General features: G+C 41.2%; 1 protein-coding gene and 1 non-coding gene across 4 annotated transcripts in view; one reads left to right on the plus strand and one right to left on the minus strand.

Moving 5' to 3' along the window:
- The window catches only part of NPL (N-acetylneuraminate pyruvate lyase), a 37,610-nt gene extending 21,951 nt beyond the window's left edge, over positions 1 to 15,659 (plus strand). For 2 of the 3 annotated variants that reach the window (XM_015062865.3, XM_027074390.2), the window contains exons 6-12: positions 3,394 to 3,469; positions 5,028 to 5,120; positions 5,842 to 5,990; positions 6,110 to 6,156; positions 8,772 to 8,856; positions 11,986 to 12,025; positions 15,067 to 15,659. In XM_015062865.3, the coding sequence (XP_014918351.1) occupies positions 3,394 to 3,469; positions 5,028 to 5,120; positions 5,842 to 5,990; positions 6,110 to 6,156; positions 8,772 to 8,856; positions 11,986 to 12,025; positions 15,067 to 15,251 (675 nt within the window). In that variant the 3' untranslated portion in view covers positions 15,252 to 15,659. The remainder of the gene's footprint in view (positions 1 to 3,393; positions 3,470 to 5,027; positions 5,121 to 5,841; positions 5,991 to 6,109; positions 6,157 to 8,771; positions 8,857 to 11,985; positions 12,026 to 15,066) is intronic. The other variant, XM_027074392.2, reaches the window with a different exon arrangement.
- An 8,881-nt stretch (positions 15,660 to 24,540) lies between these two features.
- TRNAR-UCG (transfer RNA arginine (anticodon UCG)) lies at positions 24,541 to 24,625 on the minus strand. The gene has a single exon. It is a non-coding gene; the product is annotated as a tRNA-Arg (tRNA).
- Between the last annotated feature and the right edge of the window lie 1,693 nt (positions 24,626 to 26,318).

Here is a 26,318-nt window from a genome sequence, read left to right on the forward strand (position 1 = left end):
CTGGAAGATGAAAAGTTGTAGAGGGGCGCCCGGGTGGCTTAGTCCTTTGAGCGTCCCACTTCAGCTTAGGTCATGATCTCAAGGTTCACGGGTTTGAGCCCAGCGTCAGGTTCTGTGCTGACAGCTCAGAGCCTAGAGCCTACTTCCATTTCTGTGTCTCCCTCTCTCTCTGCCCTCCCCTGCTCACACTCTGTCTCTCTGTCTCAAAAATAAATAAAATATTTAAAAAAATTTTTTAAATTAATAAAACTAAAAGAAAAGTTGTAGAGATATGTTTCATAACTGCTGAACTGTACACTTAAAAATTATTAAAGTGGTAAATTTTATGTGATTTTGTCACAAAAAAAAAATTTTTTTACGTAACTTATATGCCCCACATTTGGCAGACTTGAACTCAAAACCCTGAGATTAGGAGTCACATGCTCTTCTGACTGAGCCAGCCAGGTACCCCTAATTAGTCAAATTTTTAAAAAGGATTGCCCAGTGGTGCTGAAAACCAACTGAAGCTGAGTCATAAATTTCTCATACCACCATTCAACTAGGTTATGGAAATTTCTTCCTAGGTACAGTCTTCAACCAGAACACAGGTTCAAGAACACAAACAATTGGATTGCTCTGGGTTTGAAGATTAGCAGATTAGATGGAGCAAAGGGTAGGAGTAGAAGGAGTCAAAGTTGCTGGCAGAAAAGTACATGACCTGGTGGTTTCAGGACTTTGTGAATTGGGTAAAAAAAGAAAGCTCAACAATGTTGCAGTGTTTACCAGCAGGCCTGGTACCTGGACCACTGCTAAATTAACCATGTTTTCAGAATGTATATATTCTAATTCCAAAGAGTCCAATGACTTGACCTGGCCTCAACATCTTCTTGATGCATTTTGTTTTTCCTATTACTGAATTTAGAAATGGAATGCATTATACATATTTGCAAAATTGCAGTTCAACACTCTTAGGCAAGCCACACAGGAAGACATATTGCTAGATGGTTGCTTAATAAGCCTAAAATCAGAAGTTGGAGACTTGATTTATCCTTCTTATTCTTGATAGGTCTTTCAGTTTAGGTAGTATCACGTAGGAAACCTTTTTTTTTCCCATCTCTTTTCAATTGCTTTCTTTCCCTATGTGTGACATAAATTTTAAAGTATTGTCATGTCATGACATGAAAACCGTCCTCTATTGGGCTAACCACTAGAAGAGTATAATCCTAGTATAGAAATAATCCCCTGCTATAGGGATAATCCCCTGCTATAGGGATAATCCCCTACTATGGGGATAATCTTACCAATGAGATGATAATTTTGTATCTGCTTAGCCATAACTCCATTGGATGGGGTTTGAATGGGCACTGCCATCAACTGTCTTTAGCTGTTTCCTTATTTCCAGCTAAGGTTACCCTTCTACTTCTTGCCCTAAACAGAGTGCTAAAACAAATTATTCAAATACATTACATTCCAACCCCATGTTAATGAAATTACACCCAATGTCACAATTGGTCTTTGGACTATATCCCAGTCTTCTTTTTGGCTCTCCTACTTCTGCAGAAAGCTGATCAGATCTATTAGTTATAGATATTAAAGTCTCAAAGGGAAGCGTGTTTCCATTTTAGGTAGTGGGACATGTTCTGAAGCAATCCGCCAGTCCCTGCTGTGTGCTCAGCACCATGATTAACTAACTGTACACAAGAGTAAAATCTGACCCGTGCCCTTTAGGGAACTCATTCTATTTGAGAACAGTCACTGTACACAACTCTCTTGCCATGTAGTAGACTTTAGGTACTCTACTTGAAATAGATAAGGATGTTTGAGGGCCCAGCAGAAGGGAATGTTGTTTTTCCTGGAGAAATCTGAGAAAACCTCAGAATAGTGGTACAGTGTATCTTCCTTTATGTGCATAATCTTTTTCTTCTCAACCATCCTCAACTTCATTCCCAATCCATAAATTAAAATTTTAAAATAAATTTAGAATAAATTTTAAAATATGACTATTAAAGCACTGGACAGGAAAGATAGCGTCATCCAATGGATCCAATGGGCTGAACACTAGAAGAGAAATTACACCTGCAAGTTTCTCTTTAATGAACCACTCATGTCTGCTTTAGTAAGGTTTTTTTGTACTGACAGAGTCTGAAGAAGAATCAGATTAAATGCACAGGCCACCTCCAACAGCGGTCTCTACTTTGCAATTTGGGATTTTCCTGGTAATGACATTTATCATTAAATTTGGCTTATTTTCTGTTCTCTAGTGGTGCATCAGTTGCATCACTTCAAGTGCTACTGTCAGTAGTTTGTTGCTACTCTCATTATCTAACTGAAGGTGCATATAATAAGTCACTTATTCCAAGTGATATTGTAATTTATAATAAATATGTATTTGGTCTTTGCTCAGCTTCTGGCACAGAGTTCCTAACACTCTTGGAATTCTCTGTGATGAGAGCAATAAAGGTGTCTCTGGTTACATGAATGAGGTGGCTTTTAGAATGCAACTAATCGAGGGGCGCCTGGGTGGCTCTGTGGGTTAAGCATCCAACTTTGGTTCAGGTCATGATCTCATGCTCTGTGAGTTTGACCCCACATCGGGCTCTGTGCTGACAGCTCAGAGCCTGGAGCCTGCTTCAGATTCTGTGTCTCCCTCTCTCTCTGCCTCTCTCTCTCTCTCAAAAATAAGTAAGCATTTAAAAAATTAAAAAGAATGCAACTAAGGATGAGGGCTGGTTGCCAGGAGAACCAACCACATGATTAGAGGGTTGGAACTTTCAGTCCTACTCGACCTCCACCCCTGGAGAGGGAGGAGGAACTGGAGGTTGAATCAGTCACCAGAGGTCAGTGATTTAATCAATGGTGCCTCTACGGGGAAGCCTCTATTAAAACCCAAAAAGGCAGGTTTCAGAGAGCTTCCATGTTGATGAACATGTGGCAGTCTGGGGAGAGTGGTGCCCCGGTGCTGGGAGAAGATGTGGAAACCATAAGCCCTGTCTCTGTCTCTGATGCTATGCATCTCTTCCACCTGGCTGTTCCTGAGTAATATCCTCTTACAATAAACCGGTGATCTAGTAAATAAATAGTTTCTCTGAGTTCTGTGAGCTGCTCTAGCAAATTAATCAACCCAAGAAGGGAATCATTGGAACCCCCAGCCTGTAGCCAGTGAGCCAGAAACACAGGTGACAACCTGGGCTTCTGACTGGCATCTAAAGTTGGAGGAGGTGGAGTAGTCTTATAGGACTGAGCCCTTAACCTGTGGAATCTGATTCTGTCTCCAGGTAGATAGCATCAGAGTTGAGTAGAATTGTGGGACACACAGCTGGTATCAGAGAATTGCTTGCTGATGTGGGGAAACCCCCACACCCACATATCAGAATTGTGACTAGACCCACAATGGTCTTATTTCTTCTTTTAAAGGCCCGACATGCAGCAGAAATAGGAGCCGATGGCATCGCTGTCATTGCGCCTTTCTTTCTCAAGCCATGGAACAAAGGTAAGTAGACAGTCCAAACACATGGCGCCTCACACGGGCCGCTTCTTTTTGCCTTCATTCAAAATGGTTACACTGAACTCGTGAAAGTAAAGTTTTATGGACTGACAGTGTGCAGTTGCAGTAGTATACAGCAGTATACTTGGCCAGGATATTTGGCCTCCCTGGATCCATGTGAGAAAATACTCCTTTGAGAAGGGCTTCAACTCCTTTGCCAAACAATCTGATTGGGTCATCATCCACCAAGCCCCGTGTCAGCCTATAGGTGCCTGTTTGAGTCAGGTGTTCACTCCTAGTCCAGCCGGTTTTGCAGAGTGTCAGAGTAACATGGCAAAACATGGGACCGGTTTTCTCAAAACAGAGGAATATAAGTGATGGGCACCTTGAGAATACACGTTCTATTCAAGATTGAATGAGTTATGAATTTGAGGGAGATTTCACAGAAACATCCATTGTCTCCCAAAATAACAAGTTAATTGCTTTCTCCTTCTCTGCTTTCTCTATGGAAACTACTTGTGGTTTCCAAGTATACTGAGTCTTTTTAATCCTCCTGATTAACAAAGAAATGCAAATTTTGAAAAGATTGAAAACAGACAATCCATGATTGCATGCATGATTAAATAAATGCATAGCTAGGGAAGCCTGGGTGGCTCAGTCGGTTAAGCATCCGACTTAGGCTCAGGTCATGATCCCACAGTTGGTGAGTTGGAGCCCCCACTTGGGCTCTGTGCTGACAGCTCAGAGCCTGGAGCCTGCTTCAGATTCTCTCCCTCTCTCTGCCCCTCCCCTGCTTGTGCTCTATCTCTCTCTCTCTCTCTCAAAAATAAATAAATGTTAAAAAAAAAAAAAATTTTTTTTAAATCTCTTTCCCACTAGCCAAAGTGCAAGCAAGTCTGCTAGATTTATTTATCATCTGTAGTAATGTTGCAGTTGAAGCTCACAGTGGATGATGTAGGAAATTGCAACTTCTCAGTAAAGTAGAGTGAGTTCTCTTCTGCCATATCTGGATTTCTCCCCAAACAGGGAAAGAACCAGCCTCTGGTTGAATTATTGTGAGATATGCCTCTATTCTTATAACTTCCCTCTTTAAGCAAATGTTGTTTACCTCTTTGTTGTAGAATTTTCTCAGTTAAAACTTGATGATTCTGATCCTAATGCAGATTCCTTGTTGTTCCCTGACCACGTTTAACCCTTGTGGGGAAAGAGCATAAAAGTCTTCTTGATGGGCTTCTGGCTTTTATGAGAGTATTTCATGATCTTCTCTTAATACCTGGGAGGGTTTGCACCAGTTTTTTAATAGTATTTTAGTATGGTACGAAAGTGATCACCTTATTTTGGCCTTTCTCCAGAAAGGAAAATAAAACTTTGAATGGAACAAGCTGCAATGACATTGCCGTAACAATCTCAGGGATGGTAAAAGTGATCAAGAATTTTCAGCTGCTGAGAGGGATGGTTGCATTTCATTAAATGGTTCTTTTGTGTGTGTGTGTGTGTGTTTAGCAGGGAAAGCCAGCGTTTTATATGCTTGTTCACACCACGGCTTTTCCTGCTCTTCTTTCAGATGTCTTGATTAATTTCCTAAAGGAGGTGGCTGCTGCGGCCCCAGCATTGCCATTTTATTACTATCACATTCCTGCCTTGACGGGGGTAAAGAGTAAGTGTGGCCTCTTTCAATGTTTCTGTCCCTCCATCCCATATCTTACCCTGTTTCACTAAGAAAACTCCCACTCCATGCCACTCCACCCCACATCATCAAAGCATAATATTTTTGACCAGACAGTTCCAGTTGATCCACAATAAGTCAGTGTTATACATCGTTGACACTTCCTTATAATGGAAGTTTTTAAGTGTGAAAGACGAGCTGACACGTAGGCACTTCTAGCAGATATGTTGTGTCTATCGCACACACCCCTGCTTCTTATATGAGAAGACACAAGCCTCTAAGACTCTCAAGGAGAAAGACTGTGTCTACCTTGTCTTCTACCATATTCTCAGTGCGGTAGGTACTGAGGTACCCTGAGCCCTCCTCACTTCTCTCCTGGCTTTTCTTTTATCGTTACTATGCTTCTCCAACAAGGAGATTGTTACAATTAGATGACATTTCTTAGGGGCTTATTTTTTAGATTTCATTCCTTTCTACTTCCTTAAAAGAAAAAAGTAGAAGTTGCGCCTTGGAAACATGCACGTGTTGTCTTCAAAGAACAGAAGGTTTGGGGCTGTAATTTGACAAGTGTACAGGAACTACTAGGTGAGGGTGCGTGACGTCCAGCTGAGAACAGGTCTGGCACTCTGTGCAGATGCAGGGAGACCTACAAGATGCGGTTTGGCATCTTCTGGAGTGTGCAGATTAGTGAGGCATTGACTGTTTTGAGCAGTTCGTGCTGAGGAATTGCTGGACGGGATTCAGGAGAAGATCCCCACCTTCCAAGGGCTGAAGTTCAGTGACACAGATCTCTTAGACTTCGGGCAATGTGTTGATCAGAATCGCGAGCGGCAGTTTGCTTTCCTTTTTGGGGTGGATGAGGTAAGTCGCTCACTTGTCAGGTTAGTTGCCCTCTGGAACCATTTATAAAGCTGTAGAGCAGCAGCCTCTCGCTTTCTCTTGTTCATAAAAGCGAATACTCTGTGTCTGTTTTTGACTAGCAACTACTGAGTGCTCTGGTGATGGGAGCGACGGGAGCGGTGGGCAGGTAAGCATGACGCATTTTTCCCAACAGTTATAAATGTCAAGTCCCCCAGGGAGAGGTAGTCACCACCTAATTGGTTATACTTCTTGCACAGACACCGTTTTTAATACAAATTGCCTTTCTTTCCCCCAGTCTTTCAGTACAAAGGAATTAAGTAGGGCATAGCAGTTTGTTAGCAACCCAATCATTGTTCCTATAAGCCTCTGCTGCAATCAGAGGTGAGGCACCAGAGCCAAGAGCATGCACAGAACCCGTCAGAAATTATTTAGTTACTAGTAACAGAAACCCATTCAAAGGAGCTAATGTAGACAAAGATAAGGTATAAACTACTGGAAAATTACATAAAACTCAAGAGGAGGAAGTGCAGCCAGGCCTCAGAGAAGATGAGAACCCAGAACTGCAAATCTCTCAGCAGCCACAGCAGAGCACTCTCCTGTCTGTGGCCCTCTGGAGACTCTCGCCCTTGTGTCTCTCTGCGCACCCCTCTATTTCCCCTCTGGCTCTCCACGTGGGCTTGCTGTGCGTCAGCGTGTGCACATGGCCAATCGTGGCTGCCCAAGCATGGCACCTCAGGGTGTCACCAGATCGCACCTCCTGTTCAGTTTGCCTGAAGTCCAGTCACCTGCAGCCAAGAAAGTAGAATTATGTGGCCTGATGCCTACTTTAGACAGGCTAGGGAAGGCAGGAAATTCGATTAGCATGTCCACTGCACATGGTAACCTAATTTATTAGAAAAATGCCTACAAGGGATTGATTGAAATAATTTGTATTCACTGAAAGTACATTTCCTCCGTATAGGAAAAGTGTAGGGAGAAGCAAAGTAATATTGATAACATGTCTTGGTGAGTGTGGCTTTGATGAAGAATAATTAAGTTGGGAGCTCCTGGGTGGCTTAGTCGTTTAAGCATCTGACTCTCGATTTCAGCTCAGGTCATGATCTCATGGTTTCATGAGTTTGAGCCCCATGACAGGCTCTGTGCTGACAGTGCAGATCCTGCTTAGGATTCTCTGTCTCCCTCTCTCTCTGCCCCTACCCCACTCGCGATGTCTGTCTGTCTGTTTGTCTGTCTGTCTCTCTCTCTCTCTCTCTTAAATAAATAAATAAACAAATAAATAAATAAATAAATAACTTAAAAATTTATTTAAAAGGAAAGAATAATTAAGTTGGATAATTTAATGGCTTATTCACCAAGTCAGGATGGCCAGAAATATCCATTGTCACTACAGGGACATTTCTGCCAAGGAGACCTGAATGCCTGGATATGCTGGCTGTGAAATTCTTACTTTTTTCTGCTGTAAATTCTTACTTTTTTGACTTTTGTTTTTTTGGGCCCCCATTTGGCATTTTTAATTCTGTCAACATAATCTGGAGGCAAAGTACATTTGGTTAGACTTTATTTCTTCTTCACTATAATCACATTCTCTCTAACCAAATATGCCTAAGACCCCTGGGATTTGAATTTTAGTATTCTGAAACTCCCCTGACGTTCACGTACATATCGTGACCTAGAAGTGTTCCACATCTGTAAGTGACTTATCTCAGCTATTATGTTTTATTTTTCCTTACTTTATGACCAGAAGTTAATGTGGAACTTCACATTCTTGGAATCCCTTGCTGCTCATTCCAGGGTCTACATATATGAAGTACCAACAACATTCTGTTCTTCATATACCAAGATAAATATATTTTTCTGATACTGACTTAACTCTATGAGAAGTTGCTCGACACTGGGGAAGCATCCTTGTTAAGAATTTCTGTAAACATCTACCTTGCCGATTTCTCTAAAAATTCAGTGATTAGTCTAAGATATTTGTCTTTATTGGTAGCTAGAGACTTTTTTTTTCCAGCCTACACTCTATCAGATCAAAGGACTTATTCTCACTTTTATGTTTGCTGAATTGTAATAGATGGTGGTGTGAGGTGGTGAAAGCCTTTGCCACAACTCTGTAGCCTTCTTTAAGCCGGAGTTTTTTCACAGTGAAACAGAAGCCAGGCTTACCCTGCAGGGCTTTGAGAGGATTAGACATGATTTATGTCATGCACCTGGAAAACAATAGACAGTAAATGATCTCTTGTTTTATTATCTTTATTAACATTATTATTAGAAACTACCTTCTAGATAATATATGAATTAAGCATATATATTACAGGTAGTGTATAAACTGGGCAGAGAATTTAGACAATCTGCTGGGATTTGCCCCATTCACCCAGTTCTTCAGCATAAGAGTTCAAGGCCTCAGCTCAGATGCTATATTTTATCCACAGCTCTTGGCTAGCATTGTGCCTGCACATGTGCCCTGAGGCAGGTGTTGGCCTCATTTACTCCCTACCAAATACACTAACTCCATCTCTCACTTTTTTCCCTTTTCTTCTAACTTTATCATTTTCCATTTTTCTTCCTTTTCTTTATCCCCTTTGGTGTTCTGTGCCTCCTCTTGGCACTGCTTAGTGTTGCTACAAAACTCAGAACTGAAGACACCTGATCTCTAATAGATTAGGGCCAAAAAATACACTTCTGGAAGGCCTGGTATATTTTTCCCTTTTAAGCGTCAAAGGGATTGGAAGAACCTCTCCCGCTGAGTTATTGATCTTGCAGTGTATACTGTTTTCTTTCTAGTACCTATAACTACCTGGGAAAAAAGACAAACCAGATGTTGGAGGCTTTTGAACAAAAGGACTTCTCTTCAGCCCTGAACCATCAGGTTAACTTGATTTTCCCTTCATATAAATCACAGCCACTTTTCTTTCCACTGGATAATTCTTATTCTTTCTCATCAGCACTCCTACCTTACCTGCCCTTGTTAAAATTGCCCAGCTGCCTCTCTCTTCATTTTCCTTCTGCTTCTTACCTGTTCTTGTTTAAAACCAAACCTGTCCCCATTGTCTGTGTTCCCTGCAAGCTAATCAGGACCGTCCCTGTACGGGAATGATCTCTCTCTGTTCCTCCTACAAACGATCTTTTACTCTATGTTCAAAGTATTTTTGTGAGTATGAAATAACAGTGATAGATTTCTGGGAAAAATGTGACCAAATGCTGTCCCCTTGAGGACCTGACACCCAAGTCTCCAGAGTTTATGAAGAAGCTGTGAAGCTGGTAACCCCAAAATGGGAAGACTTGAGCTGAAGTCAGAGCCAGTCAGTCACCTTCACTTGCAGTGTGCTGAGAACTGGTGGAAGCATCCACCAAGCAGAAACAAGAGCCTAGTGAGTGATCTAAAAGGAGACACTGGCTTTGAACTAGGAAGAGAAAAGCAGCAGGAGATGATGCTTTACAGGGAGGACCCCGGGGGGATAGTGGCCACTGTTAAAGCTACATGGAGGACAGGCCAGCTGTCCAGAGAATGAAGAGACTCCTGAAGGGCAGAACCAATCTCGCAGCTGGGTAATATGTGTACTCGACACAAGTGGAATGGGATGGAAAGAAAGAGCGTAGGCACAAGAGAAGGACTTGGCCTCCGAAATAGTAAATAATCAAAGTGACTGAGTGGAGTATAATAAAGTGACGGAGTAGAGTATCCCAAGAAAATAAGCTGAATGAAAGGCATAGGCAAGATCAGAGCAGGTGCTCAGTCCCAATAAGATTCAGATAAGGAATCTTTTTTAACAAGACAGGCTGCCTTTAGGGAAATTAGAGATTATAGAGCAGAAGTGCAGAACATCCTGGAGGTTACAGGGAGAGGGGGTGACCTGAGCTCCAAGTCAGAGAGAATGTGAGGTAGCAGTTGCCAGGAATGATTAATTCCCCACCTTTTAGACCTGAACATTGAGCGATCCTAAATCTACTTCCTATTTCAAGTTTAAATAGCTGATTTAATAGTTGCCTTTGTTCAGCCTCAGATCACGTGAAGCTGAGAACAAGAACAGGGTAGGGACTTAGGAAGCTTTGCCAACTAAACCAAACATTGACAAGACTTTGGTTTAAATTAAGATAAGAAGTCTGTCTGAATTGTGCAGACTTTGCCTTTTTTTTTTTTTTTTTTTTTTTGCACCGATGGTTATTTTCTTTTTCCTTAGTTTCCCAGTGAAAGTTATTTCTGAAAATTCCAATCTGTTCTAAGCTGAATGACAGGGAAACCATATGATGGAGTAGACAGTAAAACAGCTGTGATAGGAGCCCTTCCATTTAGTGGTTTCTTTCATTGACTGGTCCGGTTTCCATCTCTTTCTTTTCCCCCATTAGTCCCACTCAAAATAATATTGGTAAGGAATTTAGTTTACCACATTCTCTGTTTTATTCTTATAGAAGGCTAGTGTGAGTGGGTCTCATTTACTCATTTATTTATATGCCAAGGGCTGGGCCAAGTGCATAACTTCATTAATACTGGTCTCTGCTCTAAGGGAATATATAATCAAGTGAAGAAGCAAAAAGTTAGGGCAGAATTTATTCATTCTAATGGACTTAAATGCCATCTGTTATATTTACATAAGTGAAATGACACACGTACAGAGATGTTCCGTACAACCTTGTTTATAATACCAAAAGATGGAAACAACCCAAATATCCATCCATAAGGAAATGGTTAAATGCATTGTGTTTGAGTTACACAATGGAATTCTATGCAGCCCTTAAAAGGGTGAAATAGTTTTCTATGTACAGGCCTGGAAATATTCCATGATATATTAAATGTAAAAAAGCAGCAGGGTATAGAGTCATGAATGTGATGTGCTACAGTTTGTGTGAGAGGGAGAAAAGAACATAAATACATACGCGTTTGTAAGGTTCTGGGTGTTAAAATTTCATTCTGCACAGAATTTTCTGTTACTAGACCATATACAGTTGATGAAAACAACATAAGAGTAAAATGTTACTGAAAAGGCATCTCTTCATGAGACGGATGGAGTCTTTTTCTTATGAATTAGTTCACAAATTCTTGGATGAATATTACTTAATGCTAGCATGAGTTTAATTTCAGCATCGATATTATTTCTGGTTTTTGTTTTTAGAGAAATGAGTGCTGCGAAACCCTGTAGGAATGGAAGAAATTTTGTTACAGTGAAGTCACTCAATTCTTTGAACAGTTTTTGAGTCATGTTAAAAATCACAGAATGCTTTAGTGATTTTCACTAACAGCCTGGGTAGCAACATTGAAAATAATGTTGAAAGCAAGAAGTTGAAAGCCCTATGGTTTTTTAGAGGACTCGTTACCCATTAATTAGAGGAGTCGTTTTGTCACTTTGTCAGTGCCAATACCAGTATTTTGATCTGCTCCTTTATTTGGTTCCCAGAGGTGTCCCAAGGCAGTGATATGGGAGGTATGTCTTTATTTTTTTCAAAAGTGGGAGAAAAAGGACTATGAAAAGGAAATACAAAAGGACAACCTGTAGCTGTTATTACATGCGAATTCTCCACCTCATCAGTTTTAGAAAATAGCATTTATGGATGTTGAGGATCTAGAAATTATTTATCCCCATAAATCTTAGCCTTGGCTAAATGTCCCTTAGGTATCTTGGAAAGAAAGTGCCCCAGAGGTTAGTGTACCCCAGTTTGAGAACAGCCACAATAGCTGATAGTTTAGCTATGCAAGCTAGATGAATAAAGGGTGCCTGCCCCCATCTTAGCTCTAGCCTACAATTCTATCTTTGGCACTTCTTTTCTGCAAGAGCCCTTTTAATAAAGCTTATGTATGTGAAAAGATCCTACCTTCTCCTGGGTGGATCTCAACCCCAACCTCACTTGGCTGTTTTTTTCCACTCTGACAGGCCTTCAGACAACTAGGGTGTGTGGGCTTTTTAGTTTGGGGTTTCTGTCCTTTGACTTCCAAAATTTCTAAATTGTTATCACAGCTTAGTAATACTGACTATAGATTTGTGTTTTTCTTTTTTCTTTCCAGTTTTGCATTCAGAGATTTATCAACTTTGTGCTCAAACTTGGTAAGTTTTCTGCTTTGCCTGCTATGAGTGTAAAGGAAATGGAACACCATCACTGTGAGGGTTCACCAAGGACACCTTTAAAAAAATTTTTTTTGATGTTTATTTTTGAGGGGCAGAGAGAAAGGGAGAGAGAATCTGAAGCAGGCTCTGTGCTGTTGGTGCAAAACCCAGTGTAGGGCTCGAACCCACCAAATGTTGGATCGTGACCTCTGCTGAAGTCGGACACTCAGTCAGCTGAGCCACCCAGGCTCCCCCAACAAGGACACTTCTTCCTGTTTCGTTGCAAGCAGAGTTTTATTTCCAATACTAGCTTTAAGGCCAACCCTATAAAATGGTGAAGTAAACCTACTTGGAGGGTCTTTGGCACCCTTCCACAAATCTCAGTCCTCCATTTTATCACTTTGTTTGCCTCCCCCGCCTCTGCACACCATTTTTTTTATCCTCTTCTCCCACCATCCTGCCGTTGCTCATTAAAATTCTACCACACAGATTTCAGCCCGAGGGCTTGGTGGGGGAAGGCAGTCTGAACACAGACCTTACTAAATTGTGAATGACTGACAGCTCTCCCAAGAGTATTTGCAATGTAAAGAGAGTTTATTAACATAAGTAAGCTCAGATGATGGAGGTTTGGATAATAGGACAGAGTAGAATTTGAGGGAAATACAGTGAATTTGCATAGAGAAACCTCCTCACAATCTCCTAAATCTTGTCCCGTGATAAATGCCACCATTTAGTCCACCTCTTGAGGAGGTTGGCCCTTTCTGAGAACTTGGGTCGAGTCCAGGAAAAGTTTTAGGTTTGTTCTTGGCAGACCTCCCACCTCCCTTTCAGAGCCTTTTGTCTTCTGGCGACTCCTCCAGAGCTCCAAGCACCTATCATATGGAGCATCTCATTCCTGCAAGGTCCCCTTCGAAGACGCTGTTTCCCATTCGCTCTTCCACTTCCATGATTGTTGTCCTATTTATGTGCCACAAGTACTGTATTATTCCCTTGTCCTACCTAAGCCATACTTTTCACAAAATTGTGGGTTTGGTGTGGTAGGTGTGTATGTTCCTAAGGTACATTTAAATAAATATTAAACTATTAAAACTAGAGCTAAAAGTGTGCTTGTGTACATATAAGATTGTCTAGCAGTGACACTGCAACATTTCTGCCACATAGAGCTCTAACATACTAGCTGATACTCTTGCCAGAATATTTGCATTTTTTTTTAGTTTATTTATTTCATAAGAGAGAGAGAGAGAGAGAGAGAGAGAGAGAAGGGGAAAGAGAGAATCCCAAGCAGGCTCCACGCCATTAGCAGAGAGCCCGTTTTGGGACTTGAACTCACAAACTGTGAGATCCTGACCTGAACTGAAATCGAGTCAAACACTTGATGGACTGAGCCACCCAGGTGCCCCCAGAATATTTGCGTTTTGAATGTGGACTCTTGAAGATAACTTTTATGATTTAAGAGAACACATCTTTAAAGAAATCGTTTCAGACTTCCTTGGCAGGTTGGAGCTTTCGTGATTTAGTCAAGGAGAGACTATCTTAATAAATTTGTAGTCTACAGGGCACCTGGGTGATTCAGTTGGTTGAGCATCCGCTTCAGCTCAGGTCATGATCTCGTGGTTTCTGAGTTCAAGCCCCACATCGGGCTTGCTGCTGCTATATGTGCAGAGCCTGCTTCAGATTCTGTCCCCCTCTCTCTGCTCCTCCCCCACTTGCACTCTCAAAAAATAAATGCTTAAAATAAATAAATAAATAAACTTGTAGTCTTACTATGAGGGTAGCTCCCTATTCCACCATTTGTAATAAGCCTGGGAGGGCCATTTTGCATTCATCAAACTATACTGTATCTTTGGTCATGTTAGTATTTTCCTTCCCAATGTTCAATTAGTTAACTTAGCAAAAGAAAGTTATGTTTCATACCCTAGATCCAAAAACGGTAGCTGATTAAAACAAATATCTAGCTGTGCTGTATTGTTTCCTTAGATCCGCCTTCAAAATCCCTAATTCTATGTTTAGCTCTGTTTTCTACTATTTCATTTCACTGAATGTAAATTTTTCATTTCTAGTATTTCTTTTTGTTTTTTTCCCCCAGATATTTCTGTATCATCAGTTTTCAGGATGTAAGATTTGTCAGTTAAGCATTTGCTAGCTCTTGTGTGACTTCTTTTTCTCATGTATTTTGTAAATTTTAATTCTGAATTTGTCTTCAGAGACTTGTTTTCTGGAGAATCCACTGTGCTCTAGTTTATAAGGTGTCCTAACAAGTGGTTTTACATTTGCCTCTGTTGGAGCTTTTACCAATTCTAACCAGTTTTTAGGTTAATTTCTTAATCCAGTTCTTACACCAAGTACCTAATGCAAATGTGGACTCAGTGTTCATATATGGCAGAAGCTTGGGGTTTCTTTCATATGATCTTCTTCCATCCACAACCCTGGTGGAAATGAAGCTTCCATGCCTCTCTTATGCCCAGGCCAGCAGGCTGGCTCCCAGTTTCACACAGGGAGTTTAATTCAACCCCCTCTATGCACAGACCCAAGGCTTCTTCTTGGATTCCTGACCAGCTTTATAACACCAGCTCTAAAACAGCAGCATCTTAAATAGTGCGTTTCTCAGGGACTTCTTAGATTTACTTGAACTAAATTCTGTCTTAGCGATGAAGTCCTATCATTCGATCCATGGCAGTATATCCCTGAATCAGATTATCCTCCTGGACCAGTTGGCTTCAGCAACTCCTCACCACACTGACTTCCCTCTTCCCGATACCTTTGGTCCCTCCTTGTTTCTGAGGTTGACTTTGAGTCTTCCTTTGTTTTGTTTTACTGTTTGCCAAGTTGTTTAAAATATTCCATCTTTTCTATGTGTTTGAGACAGGAAGAGGAATTTCCTGTGTCTGCTAAGTCTGCCATAGTGACCGGAAATGTTCCTCTCTTTTATTCCCACCTTATCCTGTCATAGAAGTCACTGTAAGAATGTGATCTTGCTTTGAGATGTTTGTGGCAAAGTGGACAGTCCCAGTCACATTTCCTCATTTGTTTTTCTTATCTAGGTTTTGGAGTGTCGCAGACGAAAGCCATCATGACTCTGGTTTCTGGGATTCCAATGGGCCCACCCCGGCCTCCCCTGCAGAGAGCTTCCAGAGAGTTTATTGATGAAGCCAAAGCTAGTCTGGAGAGCCTGGATTTCCTTTCTTCCACTGATTTAAAGGATGGAAACTTGGAATCCTGTAGCTAAGGCCTTTCTATCAAATCAGAGTGTGTACCTTGAATAGTGCATTCATTTCTCAAGGGCTTTTTAAATGAACTTGAACTAAACACTTTTCTAACAAATGAAATCTCACCTCAATCGACAAGTATTTAAGTACATTCTGTGATCCTAAAATGTTTAATTTTTGTGAAGGTGCAAAAACCCTAAATGGGGTCATGAACCCTAAATCATTCAATATTTCACAACATTTTTGTGGAGAAATTTCTGCTTATATGGATGAAACGGAATCAAGAGGAAAATTATAAGTAATTCATTCCACTTGCCTTTAGGAGCTCCCATTACCTTGATTTCTGATTCTTAATCCTATTTTAAAATTTTCTAATTTTAAACCCCTATAATGTACTTTCATTTTAATAAATATTCATTTGGAATCTAGGACAGTTCTGAGCTACTGCATTTAGGCGGGTACACTTACTTCAATACCAAATTACAACATGACTCAACTTTACACAACTATTAACACACCAGCTCACTTTGCTGCTCAGTCTAACTCTAGACTATCTGCTTTCAGATTAACTGTGATGTCACAGTTTTCCCCCCAAACATTGGGTTATGTGGAAACTTGCTTGACCACTAAAGGGCCCATGAGAGTGCTTTTCACAGAACCAAGAAAAGGCCCTCCCCAAAGATGAACTCAGGTCTCCACTTCTTGCTATACAGAGAACTTGTCACAGCTCAAAATCTCAAAGAACCAAAGGGCTCTCCCCTGGGCACCACATACTTCCCCTTTCCCCATTGAGAAGAAAGTATCTCCCCAACAGGTCCCTGAATTACTGGAAGTGAAGGCCAATGTCCCTTCTACAGTTAGCCCAGGGGCCCCTGTTATTTCTAGGTCATACTTTCAAGCACATTTCTTCAGTGAAGGAAGATTTGAGGAGGACCCAAAGATTTTATTTCAGTCTAGCTTTCCCTACACACCTTCTTTACTCTTTCCTTTCTACGTACTATATCCCTGGCTGTTTAATCTCTTTTCCAGCAAACCCTTGTGAGCGCTTCCTAGTAACAAAATATACTGCCAGTCAACCCTTGATGATTTTATTTATTTAAAAAAAAAATGTTTTTTAATGTTTATTTACTTTTGAGACAGAGAGAGAGAGAGAGAGCATGAACAGGGGAGGGTCAGAGAAAGAGGGAGACAACAGAATCTGAAACAGGCTCCAGGCTCTGAGCTGTCAGCCCAGAGCCCGACGTGGGGCTCAAACCCACGGACCTCAAGATCATGACCTGAGCCAAAGTCGGACGCTTAACCGACTGAGCCACCCAGGTGCCCCAACCCTTGATGATTTTAAACCTGACTATCCAGTCTGTCACTTATCTAAGATTTTGTTTTTGTTTCTTCTGTAATGAGTCTGCTCATTGGCAAAGGGCAAGTACTTGAAATTCATGTCAGGTATACTTTTTATTTATTTTTTAATGTTTATCTTAGCATGAGTTGGGGAGGGGCAGAGAGAGGGAGACAGAGGATCTGAAGTGGGCTCTGCGCTGACAGCAGGGAGCCTGATGCAGGCTCTAAATCATGAATGGTGAGATCATGACCTGAGCCAAAGTAGGACACTCAACCGACTGAAGCACTCAGGCGTTATTGTTTTTGCTGTGTCTGGCATCTATCAGGCTCTGTCGTCATTGTCTCCAACTCTATTGCTTGGTTAGGTAGTGACCATGCACAGTCTCACTCAGCAGCACACCTCTCAGGGTCTAATGCATTAAGTTTGAATTTAATGTTAGATCAAATCCTCCCTGGCTTTTGAGCCATGGGTTACTGTGGCAACACATTTAAAACTAAATCTTAGAAGAATAAGATACTGTGACTTACTATTTTGTAAACAAAACCAAGCCTATGGGCAAAATGTACATCCTTACTGGGATATTCTGGGCTGGTACATTTTGTCCCTCAGAGGTGACACATCACTTTTTGTGCTCTGGAACATACTGATCACTGCAGCTTACCCTGGATTCCTTATTTATGTACCTCTTGCCATTCTTGCTCTAGGTGGGGTCTCGTCTTTCCAACCACACATAGGTGTCGTGAACACAAGGTAATTTTCAGATGCTTGTTTTTTTTTTTCAAAGAGAAAAACAAGTTTTAAATATGGTATATGCCAAGTCCTGAATCTCGTATGCTTATTTATCTATTCTTTATAGTTACTTTATGATGTAGATTAATGATGTTTCATCGAATTTCTAAGATGCTCTTCATTGTAAGATATCATTTGATATACCTCTGAGGAAGAAAAAAACGCTGATAAAGTAGGACATGCCATCTCATTCTAGAGATATCAAAATGCTTTTCAAAGTGTATTTTAGAACTGATACAACAGAGCATCGTCCCTTTTTTAAAATGAGGTAACTATGGCAAAGAGAAGTTTAGTATCTTAAGGTCACACATGGTCTGTGGCAGAGCCAGAACAGGAATCTTGACTGGGTGGAAACCAGACTATATTCCACACCAAGAGTCTTAAAAATGTATGTCCACTTTTAACAATACCTCTTAGCTAGTGTTATCCCTAAGATTCAAGCCCAAGGGCCTACTGATATAGTGGACAGTTGGGTTCAACATAGTATGAAATGACAGATGGTATGGCATGGTTGTATGAAAGGCAGGGTCACCTCATGGTGAGGAGTATGTGCTCAGGTCCAGGCTGTGTGGGTTCAAGTCCCAGCTCCACCACTCTCTGTGTATGACCTACAACATTTCATTTAGCTTCTCAGTCTTTCAGTTATCGATAACATGAGAATTATAATATGTATTACCTGTCTCCTGGTTATTATGAGGATTACACCAAATAATACATATAAAGTTCTTAATGAATATTGAATAGTGTCTGGCACGGCATTCACACAGTGAAGTACTAGTTTTTGTAGCTATCCAAGGCATTCATATATATATACTCTTTATACAACAGAGAAATATTACATCACTGCTAAACCTTTTAATGAATAGCTGGCGAAATAAAGTTGAAAATGAGACTAAACCCAAGGCAAGAACTGCAACAGAAATTTGCATTTATTATTAATGAAGCCCAGATTATAGGGCCACTCTCAGGTTTTTTCCTGGGTTGGGAAGTTTTACTGTGTTTCCATCCAACCATAGACGGTAGGAAATGAAAGGTATCTGTGGGTTTTTCCACAATGAGATACCACCTCACACCTGTCAGAATGGCTAACATTAACAGCTCAGGCAACAACAGATGTTGGCAAGGATGCAGAGAAGGGGATCTCTTTTGCACTGCTGGTGAGAATGAAAACTGATGCAGCCACTCTGGAAAACAGTATGGAGGTTCCTCAAAAAACTAAAAATAGAACTACTGGGGCGCCTGGGTGGCGCAGTCGGTTAAGCGTCCGACTTCAGCCAGGTCACGATCTCGCGGTCCGTGAGTTCGAGCCCTGCGTCAGACTCTGGGCTGATGGCTTGGAGCCTGGAGCCTGTTTCCGATTCTGTGTCTCCCTCTCTCTCTGCCCCTCCCCCGCTCATGCTCTGTCTGTCTCTGTCCCAAAAATAAATAAAAAACGTTGAAAAAAAAATTAAAAAAAAAAGAACTACCCTACAACCCAGCAATTGCACTACTAGGTATTTATCCAAGGGATACAAGTGTGCTGTTTTGAAGGGTCACATGCACCCCGATGTTTATAGCAGCACTATCAACAATAGCCAAAGTATGGAAAGAGCCCAAATGTCCATCGATGGATGAATGGATAAAGAAGATGTGGTATATATATACAATGGAGTATTACTCAGCAATCAAAAAGAATGAAATCTTGCCATTTGCAACTACATGGATGGAACTAGAGGGTATTATGCTAAGTGAAATTGGAGAAAGACAAATATATGACTTCACTCACATGAGGACTTTAAGACACAGAACAGATGAACATAGGGAAGGGAAGCAAAAATAATATAAAAACAGGGAGGGGGACAAAATAGAAGAGACTCATAAATATGGAAAACAAATTGAGGGTTGCTGGAGTGGTTGTGGGAGGGAGGATGGGCTAAATGGGTAAGGGGCATTAAGGAATCTCCTCCTGAAATCACTATATGCTAAGTTGGATGTAAATTTAAAAAATTAATTTAAAAAATATATCTGGGGGTGCCTGGGTGGCTCAGTCAGTTAAGCGTCTGACTTCAGCTCAGGTCATGATCTTGCGGTTTGTGAGTTCGAGCTCCGCATCAGGTTCTGTGCTGACAGCTCAGAGCCTCGAGCTGCTTTGGACTCTGTCTCTCTCTCTCTCTCTCTCTCTCTCTCTCTCTGCCCCTCCCTGTTCATGCTCTGCCTCTTTTCCTCAAAAGTAAATATTAAAACATTTAAAATTTTTTTAAAAAATCGTTCAAAAAATATGTCTGTGGGTTTTTGAATGAGCTGTGTGTAACTATTTGGAACAGGGACTAACAATTAGAGAATGCCTTGTGCTAAGTGATTTGAGAACAAGCAGGTCAAAGAAGCATGGGTAAGAAAAGGGAAAACAATGAGTCATCATTATTGAAAAATGTGTGTATAGGATAGGGAGGTATGTGACATGACTTTGTATTAAAAATGTCACTCTTGAGACAATATGATGAGTAGATTGGAAGACAGAGACCAGGAACAGGTAAACTATTTGGTGGCCTATTGCAATTGGCACCCAATGGTGAAGCCCTAAACTAAGGAAGTGGCAGAAAGGAATGAAAGAATAGAATCTGAATATAGAAGATATTTGTATTTGTTATATATTCTTTGTAACAAATCACCCCAAAACTTAGCAGCTCAAAACTGCAAACGTTAATTAACTCACATAGTTTTTGAGGATTGAGAATCCAGGAGCAGTTTAACTGGGTGGTTCTGCCTCAAGTTTCTTTTACAACCTTGTAGATAGCAGTCAAGCTATTGACCAGAGCTTCACTCATGTCAAGGTTCAACTGGAGCTGGGGAATCTGATTCTAGGTTCACTTAAAAAGTAGTGGGCAGGCCTCAGTTCCTTCCTGGCTGTTGACCAGAGGCTTCAGCTTACTTCCTCTGGAAAGAGAGAGAAAGAATGGGCCAAGAGCCCAAAACAGAAATAATGGTCTTTTAAAGAAATCTCAGAAGTGACCTACCATCCCTTTCTGTATGCTATTAGTCATACAGAAGACCAATTCTGGTACAATGTAGGATGGGACTAACAGGGTATGAATTCCAGGAGGCAAGGACCATTGTTGGCCATCTTGGAAGGTTGTCTACCACAATACTGAAGGAATCAGAATTGACACCCAAGAATCAGAGCCTGTGGGACATGATATAGAGAGGTCCACCAAGCATGTATATATGTTAATCTGAAGCTCAAAAGAAGGTTTGGTTAGGAGATAGAGGTTGAGGAAATATCAACATAGAGATGGTAGTTGAAGCGATGAGAAGAATAAGATTATCCAAACAGTATACATAGAGGGCTAAGAAGAGAACCTAGGCATGACTGGCATTTGGAGTGCCTATAGAGGAGGTGGCATAGGAGTCTGACACGGAATGATCAGAGATATGGGAGCACAGCTGTGCTCAAAGGAACTCCAAATCCTCAAATATGATGGGTGGTAATGTTCAGAACATTTGCTTGGAGAAGAACATAGAGGTCAAAGGAAAATAGACAGTTAGCAAGGTAACAGCCTCAAAGGACCAGAGCCTCCCAACCACCACCGAAGGCCTCTTTGAAGTGTAGGTAGTCCTGGAAGCTCAGCAGTTGGGTACTGCGTGAGGTACCACTCTCAACCACCCCATCACAGGCTGAGCCCCAGGCTTAAGGTAGCTCAGAAGCAGCACAACTCACCATCAGACTTCACAGGCTGCAGGGAAGAAGACTGGAGCTGGAAGACCAGCAGCCACCCAACTCCTGACTCAAGGGAAGGAAAGACTCAACCCAAAACAGCTGAAGGACCTGCCCAGACCAGGGCCACTGGTAAGTGGACAAGTGGTCAGCAACTGGCTCTGGCAGAGCATGGGGTTGGGGGGAAAAGGCCCAGATTTGTCACATTTGCCAATTTCTGTGGTCTAAATATTCCCACCATGGTGATATCAAATTACAACATGACATTAACTGGCTTGCAAACTTCTTGGAGATGGAACAATTGGATCTTGGGAGCATGACTCTAATATTTTATACATTACTGTTTTAAGTTTTTTACTACTACATTTACATATGCATTATTAATTTTATAAATTATATGTGACCAGTTAAATATAATTCAAAAAATTATATAAGTAAGTTATTTTTTATATAAAACATTAGCCAACCAATCTTACCCTAGAACCCAAATGACTCTCCCTAGAGAACATGACTCTCCCATAGGATTCATCTGGACCAATATGTATGACCACACTGTTCTGTTCAATAGCAGATACCCATGGTCTCATACCGCAAGCCTGGGGTTCGATTCCCGATGAAGCACAACTCCTGGGTGAAAGGGCGGGCCTACGCCAGCCGACTCCATCTTGTTCTGTGTCCTTCACCTTGACCACACCTCCTCCCCTTGAGTAACCACCCCCCTCACCTGCCTAACAGGACTCGACCCTTCCCCAGGACCCTTCCCCAGCCAATCGGCTGAGGCCATAGCCATTACCTCACCAACTGCCCCCAGGCCCCAATAAAACCTTTGTCCTTTTGAAACTCGCTCTCTTTCCCTGGTATCTCACCGCTGCGTCGGTGCAGGTAGGGGATTGAGCTCGAGCTAGCTCGAATAAAGGCTCTTTGCTTTTGCATCGGACTCGGCTCCCTAGTGGTCTTTGGGGATCACGAATTCTGGGCATAACACTGGGCACTCAAACAGTGCTACTTGCCACATTCCAGGAAGTAGGCCCATCGACAAACCACTCTCAGGAATCAGAGCCTGTCTCCTAATTCCTTCCTGCAAGTTTCTTCCATGCATTCCTGCCTGTCGTAGACTCTGGGTCTGGAGTTCCTTCTTGTCCAGCAAGAAAGCGGGACGTAGGATTAAAAATGTGAGAGGCTGATGTCCGGGGAAGACAAGAGCCCCGATTAAGGGTCCTTGCTCCGTTTTTATTAGGATCAGAAGGCTTACAAACGTGGTGTTGGACGTGCACAAAGAGACAATGAAACTGTGAACATTAACTCACGGGCATGAGGGAATGGGGGTTTTGAAAATAAGTGGTGTTAGGGGTTTGGTTTAATACAAAACAAAATCCTAGCGCCCTGCGGGGAAGATTGTTTACAGTTGTTTACAGCAGACATGAGGCTGTTTACCCAGACTGTTCTAGGGGACAAGAAAGAGCATGCTACCTCAAGGTCAACAAGGCATCTTTCTTTTGCTAATTAGCTCAGCTTTGGGCAACTTCGCCCTGCAGAGGTCTATAGCTCTATTTACCTGTTTACCTAATTTGGTCCTTCCTTCCTGCGAAAGCAGCTTTCTGCTATAGAACCAAGTTGGGGGGGGGGGGGCGCTTCCACCCTGAATACCTAATCTTGTTTACCTCATATTTGAATCTTTTCATCCTGAGATTCCCTATTTCTATGCATTTGTCCTATACAGGGACCTTTGCCCCACTTTACCTATTCTTGATTTACCTAATCTTGTTTACCCAAACTTTGGTGTGTACATCCTATGGCTTTCTAATTCTTTATGCCTTGTTAACCCATCAGTGCAGGCTCAGGAAATTCCTAAGCTTATTCCCCACACCTGCCCACGCCCTTGTTAGCCTTCCAATAGGAAAACCATCATTTGCTCTCTGATTATGGACCATTGACCAGCCACTTAAAACTCTTCAAGCTTAGCATCATAAAATTTGTTTACTCTTCCTAAGAGCAAATAGGACCACAGTCTTTTTAATGTTCTACCAAGAATGTGACCACAGAAATGTGAGATAATAACCAAATGTTGAGTTAAGCCACTAAGTTTATACTAATGTGTTACGTAGCAATAGAAAACTAAACTTTAAGACAGTTTTGTGGAAATGGTACATTCGATATACATTCTTTTTTCCTTTAGCCTCTGAATTTCTTCTTAAAAAAAGTTGTCCAAGGTCTTTTATGTTCTTTCAAATCATCATCAGAAGACTCAACTATTTCTAAGCCCTCATTATTGATGTTAGTTGGATTAAAGGCTACAGGGCTGGGGCCACATTTAAATATTAAATATTGCTTTGATGGAATTCTAATACTGCAAGCAGTTCAAAGGGCTGTGGTTTCCCCCATTGCAAACTAAAATTAAAACTAAACGCAGAGAAGCCAAAGACTTAATCAGGAATGTCCATAGCAACTCTATTCACATTAGCCAAAACTAGAAATTACTCAAATGCCCATCGTCAGGAGAGTGGATAAACAAATTGTGGAATGTTAATAGAACAGAGTACAAACAGTAATAAAAAGTACTGCTAGATCTAACAACATGGATGAATCTCAAAAGTATTATGTTGAGTGAAATAAGCCAGATCCAGAACAGAACATGATGCCACTTTTATGAAGTTGAAGAACAAGTAACATTATTGTCATAAAAGTGAGAATGATAGTTACCACTGAGAAAGGACACAAGATAACTGTCTGGATGATAGAAATGGTCAGTATCTGGATTTGGGTGGTAGTTCTATTGGTGTACACATAGGTTAAAAAAAAAAAAAGAAAGGCTGTCCATTTAAGGGTTTATAATCTTTACATATGTAAATACCTCAATTAAAAGATAGGGACCACAATTAACTGAATTAATTATGCATGAAAATTTGGGGGGAGTTCTTTCAGTGTAGTCTGTATAAAATTGAAAGCATGGTGATCTGTACACCCCCTTGAGAGAGTTCAGAAAAGACCATGCTTGTGGCCCACAGGAGAATCACAGACTTTTCTTACAGGGGATTGACTAAAAATGGATCAGAAGGAATGAAATGAAATGCAAAAACTATGGCCACTAGGTCTGCTTCAAGGGAGGAATTAGGATCATGTGGGGAAATAAAGCCATTTATTCCCCCAACATCCTCTCCTTCAAAATATCCAGTTATCTGTACCACAGACCTTACCTACTAAGAGCTTAGGCCTTTACCATAATTTGCCTTGGCCTGTGGTAGAGTTTCTCCTCTGAGATGTCTTGTCTTAAATCGATAATCTTTGGACCTTCTCGGTTAGGAAGATATGGGTTCAAGGCACTTTGAGAACAGAGACACTGTACTGTTTTGTTTTATTTATTTTTTTTTAATTTTTTTTTAACCTTTATTGATTTTTGAGACACAGAGAGAGAGCATGAATGGGGGAGGTTCAGAGAGAGAGGGAGACACAGAATCTGAATCAGGCTCCAGGCTCTGAGCTGTCAGCACAGAGCCCGACGTGGGGCTCGAACTCACGGACCGTGAGATCACGACCTGAGCCGAAGTCAGACGCTCAACCGACTGAGCCACCCAGGCGCCCCAGACACTGTTCTGTTTTAAACGTTATCCAGCCCTACATGACTTGTTACCTCTTTTCCTCCTTACAGGGGGATATAAGAGTCTGTAATGCTCTTCTCCTCATTCTTACATGACTGTCTTCTTGTCTGCCATTCAGATGTTAGCTTAAATACTACCTTCTTGGAAATGATATTTTTAACCATCCAAGTTTAAAATAGCCATCCAGTCAAATTCTATCTCAGCATTATATTTAATTCTCTGCATAGCATTTGTTACCAGTGAATATTTTATTTGCATCCATGTTAATTGTCTCTCTGCTAAAATGCAAGCTTCCTTGAAGCTGTGGTTTTATGTCTTCATTGGTGTTAGGGAGTTTCACTTCAGACATTGCATTTTCTCCATGCTATCTCTCTTCTACTTTTGAAACTTTAATTATGTGTACAATAGAACTTTTCACCATGTTCCACTCATCTTTTAGGTTCTTTCATGTATTTATCATTTGTTTTTCTCTGCAAGGTCAATGTGGATATCTTCTATTGATCTATTTCCAATTGATGAATTCTCTTTCCTGCTATGTACAATCTATTACCTCATTGAGTTCTGAATTTCGGTGATTTCTATTTTCACTTCTAAAATTTCTATTTGATACTTCTCACTTACTCCAGCTCTCTGTAAATCATCTTCAATGTTTTCATCTATTTTTCCTTTTTTAAAAAGTTTGTTTATTTATTTATTTATTTATTTATTTATTTATTTATTTATTTATAGACAGAGACAGCATGAGCAGGGGAGGGGCAGAGAGAGGGAGAAGAGAGAGAATCCCTGGCAGGCTCTGCATTGTCTGCACAGAGCCCAACACGGGGCTCAAACTCACAAAACTGTGAGATCATGACTTGAGCCAACACCTAGAGTCGACACTTAACCGACTGAGCCACTCAGGCTCATCTATTCTTGAGCATATTAATCACAATTTTTATAAAGTCTCCGATGATTTCAGTGTCTGGATCATTTATGGGAGTGTTTCTCTTATTTTTTCTCTTTTAAAAGTTTAAAAAAAATTTTTAAGTCTATTCACTCATCCATTCTGAGAGAAACAGAGAGTGAGTAGGAGAGGAGCAGAGAGAGACGGCAGAGAGAATCCCAAGCCCCATGTGGGGCTCAAACTCATGAACCATGAGATCATGACCTGAGCTGAAACCAAGAGTTGGATGCTTAACCGACTGAACCACCCAGGCACCCCATCTTATTTTTTTCCTCTTGATTTTCAGTCATTTGGCCTGTCTCCTGGCTTGCCTGGAGACTTTTTTTTCTTTATTGAATTTGGGAGATTCTATAAAAAATTTTACAAGTTACAGGTCATTCTGCCAGAAGAGGAGGACAGAGCACTTTGGTCCAATGAGAAAGTATGATGATTCAAGGCTGGTTCTCATTCCCCTGAGTTTGTCCTTCCTTCTAGAATGTACTTCTGCAGGGGGTATCAGATGAAAGCCTGGCCTCTCTTCCTTGGTCCAGGTTTTGTCTCTCTAGTATCATTAGGCTCCAGAAAGCTCTACCTAGTTTTTCAGCCTCATAGCCTCTGTTTTCTATTTGGCTTCTTGATCTCTTGCCCTAGGCAGGTTAGTTAGGAATCAGCAAATGCATCAAAGTGCAAAGTGATTCAAAAGCTCTGCTCTTCCCTCTTCCCCAGGATTTTAACTCCTCAGATATTAGC

This window comes from Acinonyx jubatus, chromosome E4, assembly GCF_027475565.1.
Source record: "Acinonyx jubatus isolate Ajub_Pintada_27869175 chromosome E4, VMU_Ajub_asm_v1.0, whole genome shotgun sequence".
NCBI classification, from domain to species: domain Eukaryota; kingdom Metazoa; phylum Chordata; class Mammalia; order Carnivora; family Felidae; genus Acinonyx; species Acinonyx jubatus.